Source organism: Mus pahari, chromosome 16 (genome assembly GCF_900095145.1).
Source record: "Mus pahari chromosome 16, PAHARI_EIJ_v1.1, whole genome shotgun sequence".
NCBI classification, from domain to species: Eukaryota; Metazoa; Chordata; class Mammalia; order Rodentia; family Muridae; genus Mus; species Mus pahari.
Genome location: NC_034605.1, coordinates 28,003,915 through 28,016,692, shown reverse-complemented (window position 1 = coordinate 28,016,692; position 12,778 = coordinate 28,003,915). Strand labels below are relative to the sequence as shown.

The window sequence follows — 12,778 nt, the reverse complement described above, 5'->3', positions numbered from 1 at the left end:
TGGGGGGGGACTTGGGAATGTTTGATTGTGTGTAATGAAATACTGTGGAGTTAAGACCCAAGTCTACATATGAGTTTATGTGTGCTGTGTGTGTGTCCTGTGCACGTGCTCCACGGGGACCTGTGTACTGTTTGGTGAGCTTCCTTCTTATCACACACAGCCCCATCACCTGAGGTCAGATGTGAGCATTTGTCCCTTAGGCCAACATGCCAATTTTGATTTAGAAAACTTGGAATTTGGGAATATTTTGGAAATTGATTTGTGAATTATAAATTTCATTTTATAAATCTGATAAGCTTGAGAAGAGATGAAAAATAAAAATCAAATAAATCTTTGGAGAAGACAAAGAGGACAAAAAAATGTCATAAAAGCTGTTACAAGTAACATCTATTTATCCAGCCTCATGAAGATGTACTCCCCATAGAGGAAAACTCAAGGCATAGGAAACATGCTGTGGTGACACATGCTTATATCCTAACACTTGGGATACTGAGGCAAGAGGAACAGATGTTCAAGGTTACTCTTAGCTACCTAGTGGGTTGAGGCCTGTCTGGAATATATGAGACTCTGTTCAGATGAAAGATAGTAGAATATGAACAAGATATAAGTGCACTTGACTTTGGGGGTTTTTGGGGGGGGAGGGGGAAGCAGGGGATGGGATTACTTTGTGCCTTGAATTTATTGGATTTTCATGTTCAAGTTACAACAGCTATATTCTGTCCTTAGGGGGAAAATATGGACCAAATAGTCTACTTACTTTAACTTTTCTAATACCAAAATATATTAACTCTTTATAAATTGTTTTTCAATGCAAATTTCCATCATTTTTGATCCAGGACTTTTGCCTCTTGTGTTGGAGATATCTACCTGGGTCTGTACCTTCTCCAGCTTGCCCCCGCTCCTATCCTCTCACCAGGACAATGACTATTTTGGGTCCTCCTCATATGGCCTTAATCTGAACTCTTAGTCCCCAGGAGATAGGTGTCTATCTTCTCACTGGAAATCTTGCTGTGTGGAAGGAAATCTTACTGTGCTAAGTACAGTAGAAACAGGTCAATGACTGACAACAGAGATGCACAGAGTTTGGGGTTCCTCTTTCCTTTAAACATGTTTTTAAAAGGAAGCTTTGTAGGGCTAGAGATAGGGCTCAGTCAGCAAAGTGGTTATTGCACATGCGTGGAGACGGGTTTGCTCTCAGAACCCACATAAGAACCTGGGTGTGGCAGCGTGGACTTATTAATTCCGACTGCAGAGGCAGAGGCAGGATCCCTGGTACCCACTATGTAGCCAGCACAACCCAACTGTTGAGTTCTAGGCCAGAAAGAAAGACTATCCCAAAAACCAAAGTGGAGAGTGACTGAGAAATAACATTTGAGATTGACCTTTGGGCATGTATGGACACAGGCACCTGTACCCACATGAACCTGTATATATGCATATACAAAAAGAACAAACTTCACATTATTTTTCATAAAACAGTAACAACAACCCCATCAGAACTCTTTCCTGGCTTAGTCTGTGATGCAGAGTGGCTGGACTTGGAAAAGGTCTGGGAACACAGGCCCTGCCAGCCTTCACTGTCCCATGTCTGTGTGGCATGAGTTTCCTGAATGAACAGATCGCTCTCAGCCTGAGGCCTGCTGTGAAAAAGACAGGAAAGGACGCAAAGGACCCAAAGCTGGGTGGTCTCCAGTGCCTGCCACCTTTCGGTGTGTGTGTGGGGGGGTACCTCCTTGGCAGGATGTGGCCGCTGGACGGCATTGAAAGCAAGGTCATGTGATCCACCCCCCCCAGGACCCTGTTAATGATGCATTAGGTGGGGGAAGGCACTTTTGCTCTGCCTTCTAGTTTCCTGGGATGCAAGTAATTGCTGTCTGGGTTTTAATTGTTCCTAATTGCTATTGAGTAGTAGTTATTTTAGCATATGGAAAATTAAAATGAAAATGTAATAACAGTAGGAGCTTCACAGTTATTAGACATTCTTAACCAGGGAACTACAGTGACAAATTAAAAGGCAAATGGCTAAGACACATTATTAAACCAATAAAAGGGGAGGGGTATAAAGCAGAATGGCACAATTTATCCACCTTAAATCAGTCTTGTCTCTTGTAGAGACAGGGTCCTACCTAGCTCAGCTTGGCCTAGTACTCCTTTTTATCTTGTCTCCATCACTTCTGATTTCACTGCATGTGGTAGCTCTTATGCTATAGCTACCTGTGTTTACAAGAAGGTGTGTGTGTGTGTGTGTGTGTGTGTGTGTGTGTGTGTGTGTGTTAGTTATGGTTTCTATTGCTGTGAAGAAACACCATGACCACAGCAACTAGGACTACTTCTTATGAACCTATGGGGGCCATTTTCTTTCAAAACACCACAATGTGTGTGTGTGTGTGTGTGTGTGTGTGTACTTACTGGACAGTCACACACACAATGTTTCATAACCGAGTCTTAGCTTCCTTTCCTATTGCTATGATAAAACACTAACCAAAGCCACTCCAAGGAGAAAGGGTTGGTGATGGCTCACAGTTCCATGCTATAGTCCATGGCAAGAACATCACAGGCGTAGGAGCTTCAGCGAGCCGCTCACAGTGCATGTGAGGTCAAGAAGCAGAGAAAAATGCTTCTGTTAAGTTTCCTTTGTCCTCTTTATACAGTCCCTGGATCCCCTTCCCATGACTGAGGTGGGTCTTTCCACTTCCATTAACAGTAATCAGAACAATCCTTCCCAGGCATGGCCAGAAGCCTGACTCCCCAGTGAGTGCAGATTTAAACGTCTTAGCTTTCTGCATAAGGCTGGGATCATAAGCATGCACACCATGCCCAGCTTATGTGCTACTGGGGACTGAACTCAGGGCCTCACTGTGTACTGCAAAAGTGCTCTATTAACCGAGCCACATCTCCAGTCCCCCAGATCATTCTTTGAAAGTATATCCATCTTTTTGAGAAAGATCTCTGTATGTAGCCTAGGCTGTCCTGGAAGTCACTGTGTACCCCAGGCTGACCCTGAACTCAACAGCAACCCTTCTGCTTCTGCCCCCAGAACATTGAAATTTAGGCATTCAACACCACACCCTGCTACAAACCCTCCTTATGGGAGCTCGTCTTTCTAACTAGTCCATCTCACACTCCTTGCTCACAGCGTGCCCAAGGCCTGTTGATCTCCCTAAGCATTTCCTTTCCATCTGGTTCTCATTTGTGCCTTTCCAGTTTTCAGAGGAGTTTGTGTGTAAACATATGACTTGTCAATCCACTCCAGGGTTTCTTGTTTTGTGTAGGGATATATTTTCTTATTTGCTGCCACTTTATTAAAATCAGCCCTGCTTTGAGAAACTATGAAAATTTGGTAGATTATTAAAATTAGGATACACCAAAGTTGCTGTTTTTTATAGCTATTTTTCCCTCTTTCCCTCCATCCCTCCCTCCACCTGTCTTTTCTTCCCTCCTCCTCTCTCCCTCCCTTTCCCCAGTACTCCTCCTCAACCCCTACCCCCTTCTTCTGTTCTTCCCTTTCTTCCTTAACATCATTTCCCAAGTGCTGAGCAATTCTAGGGTGTGAATTAGGCTGGGTTCAGAGGGTACCATCTGCCCTCCTTGGAAAAAGGCTCGCTTCTGAACTGCATGGTGTTAAAACTTTTAATTTCATGCCACCCTGAGATGAGAACCCTAAGCCAGCAGCAGCTGTCACCAAGCACTGGCTTATCTTTGTCAGTTTTGGACACACACACACACACACACACACACACACACACACACACACACACGGCTTCAGTTACCTGAAAGCTCACTTTTCAGCTAAAAGCACCTGTGATAAACTCATCAGGGCTCCGCCTGAGCCTGCCTGGGTTGTGGGGTCAAAGAGGTGAGAGACCATGCTCACTGACTGGCTCCCTGATAACTTTGTTCTCCACGGAGTCCAAGTGTGCTCTTGAGAGATATGTGTGTTCCATTTCCAGATAGAAAATTATCTGCTCCGGAATCACGAGACCAGGAAATACCTTCAGGAGCAGGCCTACCGCCTCCAGCAGGGCATCGTCACCAGCACCACCCAGCAGGTAAGGACACACCAGCTCCAGTCTGTTGCAGAGGCCTGCAGGGCAAAGCTCCAGGAGGAACTGGCTTAGGAAAATCACAGCAGATGGAAAGAGAGGAAAGTGTACTTTAGGCATAAAGAAGAAACGAATAAAAATGGAATCCTAGAAACTACAAACTAAAGGCAATATTTTTTTTTTAAATTGCTGCTTTGTAAGTGTTAAAAACTGGGGACTGTGAAGGTAACAGGTTAAGATAGGGGTTGACGAAGAAAGCCAAATAGGAACAGAATTGATTATACCTTATAGCTCATGGAATCAAATGAAATTTGATCATTGATATATATGAAAAATAGAGATACCTGTGGTTTGGAAACTTAAGATCATGCCAGCCTGTGATCCCAGCCCTGGGACTGAGAAACAGGAGGGGTAGTAGACAGAGTTTGGGCCAACCTGGGTTATATAAAATCCTGTTTCAAAACATTACCAACAAATGCAAGAACAGCAATGAGCAGCTTAGGGGAAAGCCAAAGTAGGATCAAGCCAAGTGCTTACCTCTGAAGGCCAATAGGAGCTGATGGGGTTATTTTATTTTCTTGTTATTGCTTGACTCAGAGTGTGTAAGTGAACCTACCCTCTTCACAGTTCAGCATTGCTCACGTTTACTGACAGTATGTATTATTTAATTAGTAACACTCAAGCAATATGTGTCAAGAAAACATTTTTCTTTAAATATTTTCTGGCCTAGCTGAACTTTTGAGAAAGAAAGCATTATTTAGACTTCACCAGGTCTTAAAAATGAATGTTTCTCCCTGTGAGGGTCTAGTATTATTTGAGTATTTTATAGCTTTCTGATGCTAACATATATAATTATTTTTAAGTGCTATTTTCATTTTTAATATGTGCACATGAGTGTCACTGCCCATACAGGCCAGAAGAAGGGATCAGGTTGACTGGAGTAGGAACTACAGGCTGCTGTGAGCTGCCTGCTCTCAGGGGTCTGGGAGCCCCCCCAACTCAGGTTCTCTGCAAGAGCGGCCTCAGCCTTCTGCACTCAGTCATCACTTTGGCCCTGGTTTCCATCAGCAAGACTGTTAACATTATACCTTTGCCCTTTGCCCCCTTTTCCCTTAATGAGATACCAAAATGTAGGTTTCTTTTTTAATCCAATATCATTACAACTTCTTTCTGATTGAAGGGCAACCCCATATACCCAACCCTGCACCCCACTCCACCCCCCCAAAAAAAGAAAAGGAAAGAAAAGAAAGAAAAGAGAAAAAAAGGCAAGACTTCACTACATGGTCTTTAATGCTTGTTCTTCACCGCAGATTCCAGATTCTGTCTTCTCATTGAAAAGCAACTGCACACAGGAGAGGGATGTAGATGCTTAACTCTGCATTGGTGGCTCATTCTGAATTATTTGAGACATTATGTGCCGGGTACATTGCCACCTTTTACTTCAGGGATTTCGTGGGATTTTAGGACTAGCTCTTTTCTTACTTGAATCACTTCAGTGGCTTCAGGGGAGATGGATGTGCCTTGAAATGTTGAGACATTCGAATGCAGGAAGAATAGACCCTCTATGACCACTGTTCCGTAATCCCCTTCCCTTCACGTGCCCCGGGGTGACAAGGAAAGAATCACTGTGTGTGAAGGAATGTACCAGGCCACAGTGCATGCACTGTGCACATGGTACTGTGTGTGGAAAATCACAGACAAAATCAGGCCCTGAATTATCTGCCACCAAGCTCGAATTTTATTCTTCTCCAAAGAGCTATTTTCTCAGCACACTCTTTATCTGGTGGAATTTTCCCCTGGAGTTCATCACTTGGCTAACCTCCTCGCTGTGACATTCTGTAACATGACCCCTATTTGTGCCCACTGAAATGGCCCTCAGTGATTGTTCTCATCTACAAGTCTAAGGGTCTTTTTCTTTTTGACACTCTTTCTTGCTATGTTTCTCTGACTGGCGTCTGACCTCCTGTGTAGCTGAGGATAGCCTTGAATCTCCCCCTGTCCACTTCCTAATGGATGACAGGCCCACAGCAGCTCACCTACCCCTTGCATCAGTGTCGACTATGAAGGATTCTCCCCACTTCTGTGTTGGCCTTGCTTGGGGACAGAGCTATTATCTTACTTAGGGTTTTCTCTCTTCAACATCAGGTGTGGGGCTATATTTCTCTTGAGTAAAGACAGAGCAGTAGAGGGAAAGAACATTGTTTCCACCAGTAAGCTGGTTGGTGGAGGTAGTTACACCTGTAACAGATTCAGTGTCTCAGGATGGCCTTAATTACTAGTGGTTTCTATGCCTTAGTTCAGCAGCCCAGTAGCTCTAAAGGAATCTGCTAGTCTCTGCAAGTGTACCATGGATTAGTTGTGTAATGGGTTATTGAAGAAGCCAACAGCACTTCTGCCAACTCAGAGCAGAAGTAGGTAGTTCAGCTCTGCCCACCCCTCTTGTGTTGGTATTCATTTTATTGAGGGTTGCAGACAAAATAAGAAGCAAATTCAGAGAAAGTGTATCTCAGTTAGGGCCAGTCTGCCAGTGACCATTGAACTATATCATTGTAAAAACAGTTATCATTAATGTGATGACTAGAAGTGTTGAGACCAAAGAGAGGGTGAGGGAGGAAAAGCAGGTCATAAACAACTCTGTGCACTATGTTCTCTTGGGACTCTTAAGGTTCTCAGGGGGGAGAGGTCGCATGTACGGCAAGAGTTTAGGAAGACATTAGGACATCAGATAATGAAAGGTCGTGTCCAGCAGTAACAAAGTGCACAGTCCCATAGAAATGGGAAATGCTCAAACTCTGGCAGTCTTGGTCTCTTTCTTGTTGCTATGATAGAATACCCAGACAAGCAACTTAAGGGAGAAAGGGCTTATTGTTTCTCACAATTGAAAGATACATTCTCAGTGTGGTGAGGGAAGCTACAGTAGCCAAGGGAAGAAGTTAAGGCAGCTGGAGCTTTGCAGCTGCTGGACACAGGGTAACCACAATGAGGAAGCTGAGGATGTTAGGTGCGGTGCTGCTCCTTAATTCCCTTGTCTGATTATACAGTGTAGGGTCCCATGCAGAGCTGCCCATAGTGAACAGGCTCTGTCTCAATGTCATCAAAATAGTCCCCCACAAGCCATCTCAGAGGTCAAACCCCCAAATGGTTCTAGATTCCATTAGGAGTTAGTTTGAAACAGAAAAATGACCACTTGGAGTATGGGGGTGTCAAAGGAAGCAGGCAGGCTTCACTGAAAGGACCACATTCATCTGCATGAGGTTTGTCACTGGATAACTAGAGTGGTCCCTGCTCCACCTCCTATAACTGTTTTCAATTACATGCTTTAGTGACATGACTTACAAAATGACAGTGAAACACCTAGACCCCCCCCCCCCAACTCCCATTTTGTCCTATTTCATCGTCAGTAAACAGTTTGCCTTTCACATCTCCTAGGCACCAAGTGTGCTACATTTGGTTTTGTTAAATTCTAACGAATGCTTGGGAGAGCCCTAATGATATGAGAGTTTGTCTTATTTGAAGAACTAAAATTTTATTTTTCCTTTCTACTTTAAAGCTGTTTCCTGTGGAGACTTTTGTGGAGTTCATTCAAACCCTCTCTCCTCCATGGAAGCTGGTGACACACTTCAGGGGCCTCTTTGGTCATTAGTATTAGTGCAGGGGTACACTTCAGGGGGCTCTTCGGTCACTAGCATTAATGCAGAGGACTGGCTTTATGGGATTGTTTGCACAGGCCACTCGTTTGGCCCTTTGTAACATCAGATGTGTATGTGGTTTATCTTCTCAAATTAGAAAATCGTTCTTAGCAAGATGTGAATTATTGATGACCATTTTTGTTTCAATCAATATGCCAGTTTGAAGAATAAGGATTTATGCTCATCATGAAGGTTTTTAGAAACGCAGAGTCAGCTCTCTGTGTTGCACTGTGGGAATGCAGAAAGCATTCCATTCCTGCTATAAGCATAGACTGGAGGTAGTGAGCGGGGGTGAAATAAACTGCTCACACAACTTTGCCTATGCGGAGCTCAAGATAGACCGTTTACAAGAAGTCTGGGAATTTTACAGCAGAAGAGCTGTTGTATGCATCAGCATAGCTCCGGTAGCCCCTTGTCAGCAGAATAGATGCTTTGAGTGATTGTCTCTACGCTACCAGATAAGACACCGTAAGCCTAATTGTATCAAAGGAAGGATGAGGGGGCAGCTGCAGCCCAGCTCTAAGGTCAGAATGTAAGCCTTCTGTGCTATTCTGAAAACACACTCTGCCGCCTCTCCGAGGGCCATACAAAGTTGCCCTAGCTGTCCTGGAAATTACTATGTCGCCTAGGCTGACCTCAAACTTGTGCTGATCTTCCTGTCTCTGCCTCTAGAGTACTGGAATTACAGGGCTTGAAAACTGCATACAGTTATGCCTCATTTTTATACTGTTGGATGGGACTGAACCCAGTGTACCAGTTATGCAAAGCAATTTCTACCATACCCCACTTTTTTTGGTGAGGGTTCTGGTTTGTTTGTTTGTTTGTTTTTGTTTTTGTTTTTGTTTTTTTAATTTGTAGGAGAAGGAAGAGAGATTTTTAGCTTCCTAGACACAATATTGAATTATTGAAAACAGAAAGAACAGGGTAATTTAGCTTAAAAAAAAAAAAAAAAAGAGTGAGAGAACAATTAAACTCTGTGGATTCGATGACTTATTAGGTGGGCCAGGACACTTCTTAAAGGTCCCTGACGTGTGCACATGTTGTTCTTCTTTACATTTGTTTATTTGTACGTGGGGCAAAAGGTAGGCACACCTGTGTGGCATGCATCCACGTACAGAGATCAGAGGGCAGCTCCCTGCAGGTACCAGTTATCTCCTTTGTCGCGTGGGTTTCAGGGATCAAACCTCAGGCTGGGCTGCATACGCCTCTATCTGCTAAGCCATCTCAGGAACACAGCAAGTTGTTCTTTTATGCTAGTGAGACAAGTCTAACATAGTCCAGACTGACTTTGAACTTGGCTTTGCAGCTGAGGATGATTTTAAATTGTCCATCTTCCAACTACTTAGCGAGACACTATATTTTCAAGACCATACAATCGGCAGTGTGAGCTGTGCCGAGAGTGCCGGGGAAGGGTTGTATGGATCACCGTGGCTGCTGCTCGCTTGAGTTGAATCTTCGCTCCTACTTCATTTCCTGTTGCATACTCACACCTGGCTAACTGTGAGAAGTCGAGGTTATTTCAGCTTGTGGTTCCAGAGGATGTGAGGACCAGGAGTCAGACCCTGGTCAAGAGACTCCCATTGTACATAACATCCATCACCCCAGGAGCTAAGCCAGCCACTCCTGGGGGATCAGGGAAGTAAGAGGGGCACTCCAGAGCAGGTCTGCCCCATGGCAGATTTAAAATAAAGATATTCTAACCTTCTGCTACAGGCATTGTCTATGCAATGCCCAGCAATTTCTTTGGGTTCTACAGTTCAATCTTTGACCTACTGAAAATGATTCAAGTACTTGTGAGGCAGAGCTGCTGGGGCGGACACTCGTGAAATTGCCTTCATCATTACTCGTGCTAATATAACAAGACACATCCCTCCTTTATTGACCAAAGGAATGTCTCATATAGCCCAATCTTCTCTCCAACTTGCTCTGTAGCAAAGATGAGCTTGAACCTCCAGACCCCCACATCTCAACCACCCCACAGGCTGGGCTAGCTGATGTGTTCCACCATGCCCAGTTTATATGGTACTGGAAATCTAACCCAGGGCGTCACAGATGCTGGGCAAGCGTTCTTCCGACTGAGCTACATCTCTAGCATACTGCCCCTGGCCCCCAGCCTGCTTCTATGCTTTAGTGGTTTCCAACTTATGAAGAGGAGCACTTTATATAATAGAATTTTTGAACTGCCAATTTCCAGAGGCTGTTTTGGCTTTTATACAATAGAGACCCACTGGCAGGTGTCAGCATTCTATTGTCATGTCACTAGTCCTGGCAATGTGTGAGGCTTTTTTTTTTTTTTTTCTTCAGCACTTCTCCTTGTGTCTGACACACACAGGGCACTTGATGACAGTTAATGAGAGTCACCGTCTAGCAGAACATCGCTGGGAGCTACAAGATTTGGATCATTAAGAGTATTCACTACAGAGTATTCTTTTAAGGGAGAAAAATTTGCCTTATATCTTTTACTAAAATGTCTCACGTCTTTTCCTGGAGTTAAATGTGCCATTGGCTTCTTGCATGTATAGACTAATTTAATAATTGATTAAGCACCCTTCTGGAGGATACCCGCGAGACATTCTCAACCTCACGTGTTTCGATTTCTTGAATTTTCATGGTCCATTCATTCTGGGTCTTCCTTTTTGTACTAACTCGGATGCTTCTCTGGTTTACACAGATGATTGACCGGATATGTGTGAAGGTTCAGGATCACCTCAACTCCTTACGAACCTGTGGTGGGGATGCTGTTCAGGAGGATTTGAAGGCAGCAGAGCGGCTCATGCGAGATGCTAAGAACTCTAAAACAGTGAGTTTCTTTTCAGAATTCATAAGATGCTGGCAGTGTGTTTCTCCTGTTTTTGTACCTGTGCTGATTTCTTTCTCTTTTTTAATCATTATTCATTATTTTATTTATTTATATCTCAAATGTTGCTCTACAGCCCCCCTTCTAGAGTTGTTCTCCCATCCTCCCCCCACCCCTTTGCCTCTGAGAGGGTGCTCCCTCCCTTTCTGGGCATGCCCACTCCATGGGGCCTCAAGTTTCTACAGAATTAGGTGCATCCTCTTCCACTGAGGCCAGACAAGGCAGCCCTCTGCTACATATGTGCCAGGGGCCTTGGACCAGCCCATGTATGCTCTTTAATTGGTGGCTTAGTCTCTGGGAACTCCCAGGGGTCCAGGTTAGTTGACACTGTTGGTCTTCCAATGGGGGTCACCCTCCCTTCAGCTCCTTCAATCCTTCCTCTAACTCTTCCATAGGGGTCCCCAACTTCAGTCCAATGCTTGGCTGTGAATATCTGCATCTGTCTCAGTCAGCTGCTGGTAGAACTTCTCAGAGGACAGCCATGCTAGGCTCCTGTCTGTAAGCACAATATGGCATCAGAAATAGTGTCAGGGCTGGTGCCTGCCCATAGGATGGATCCCAAGTTGGGCAGACAAAGATGGGGCTGTACAAAGGACACTGACAGACTCTGTGACCCGAGAGCTGCTGAGAATAATGGTTGTGCCATCTGCCAGTGTCTCTGTGGTGATCATGCTAGCATTGCTGGGTTTCACTGAGCTTGACCAGATGCCTGTGAAGAGCACGGGCCTCAGTTTACCCTTCATGCCTTTGGCTGAGAATGGATGACCGATCTCTAATATATTTCTTTACCTCTCTATAACTCCACAGTGGCCTTGATGCTTATTGGAATTTTTTTTTTTTAATTGCGAGGTCACATTTTACCTTTTCTTCCAGTTGTTGCCCAATTTATATCATGTGGGCGGTGCATCCTGGGCAGGAGCCAGTGGGCTGTCATCCAGTCCCATCCAGGAGACCCTGGAGTCGATGGCTGGAGAAGTCACAAGAGTTGTGGATGAACAACTGAAGGTATGTGGATCTTGTTATCTTGAGAATGAACTTACGATGATGTAACTCTGATGGCATTCCTACTGTAGCTGCCTGTGTTTATAAGATGCACACTAACTGGTGCATGGGCTGGAAGTCAATAGGCTGTCTACTCTAGTTGATGTGTTTTAGAATGCTTTCCTACATAGTAAGTCTCACTTTTGGTGGCATGTCTTTAAAATGAACTTAATATGATTGGTTGCTACTAATGGGGGAGGGTGGAGTGATAATTTCCACACAGACAGTACAAAAACAAAGTGCTCTGGGGAAAATATCTTTATTACATTTGGTTTGGAGAGTGGAGAACATGGTGGGAACTGTGTGTAAACACTGCCAAGCTACGTACCCGGAGCGTGGCAGTAGGTATACAGCCAACTGTCCTTGATGTGGCTAGGGAAGAATGAACAGACTTATTTAGAGTAGAGCTGTGGGGCCCCAAATAAACAGAGGTCTGCTGTTGGCTTACTGACTGAAGAGGGGTTTATACGGTCCCTAAGTTCTTGGAGGGTGTGGGTAACCTAAGAGCAGCTTTTTCTAAGAGTGATTTCAAAAATCAGCTGTCCCAGACCACTGCACATTCAGAAGGATTTTTTGCCTCCCAAGGCTGACTTGAGTTTCTGGTAAGTGTTTAATCTGTTTTCTTCTGAGAGTGTAACTTCTGCAGCAAGTGTCAAGCTGAGAAACAAACAAGTGGCACTTTCACAATATACCAATTACTCTGTGAAAATTAAGCTAATAAGGCAGAAAATGCTGTGGCTTCCTGGGCATTACCTATCTCTCTGTGCATCACTCTAGCTCACTGTGCAGCTCTTATGGACACACTCATGGATGTGTGGATTTCACTTGTCTGTGGCTATTGGACTATGTATTGAACAAAGGCAGCAGGGTAGAAAAGAACAGTGGGCTGCTTCAGGGTCTGCTAGACCACGGGTTAGGAAATAGCACTTGGATCCGTCACGAAGAATGAAGTGTACAAGGCAAATTCTCTCTTCTATGAATAAAAAAAAAAAAAAAAAAAAAAACTTTGTTACTTATTTCTGACAGTAGAATATGAAAACTGAGAAATGCTTATGCCATACCAACTGTAAACTTATAAAGTATTCCCCAAATCCAGAGATCACATCTCCTTCTGCCTAGGCACCCAGCCTTACGTCTGTGTGACGATG

The 12,778-nt window shown here is 44.2% G+C and overlaps 1 protein-coding gene across 10 annotated transcripts in view; it reads left to right on the top strand.

Annotated features, from left to right (window-relative positions):
• Positions 1-12,778, top strand: part of Carmil1 (capping protein regulator and myosin 1 linker 1) — a 266,340-nt gene that overhangs the window by 199,792 nt on the left and 53,770 nt on the right. For all 10 annotated transcript variants that reach the window (XM_029547512.1, XM_029547510.1, XM_029547508.1 and 7 more), the window contains 3 exons: positions 3,951-4,049; positions 10,404-10,532; positions 11,463-11,594. In XM_029547512.1, the coding sequence (XP_029403372.1) occupies positions 3,951-4,049; positions 10,404-10,532; positions 11,463-11,594 (360 nt within the window). The remainder of the gene's footprint in view (positions 1-3,950; positions 4,050-10,403; positions 10,533-11,462; positions 11,595-12,778) is intronic.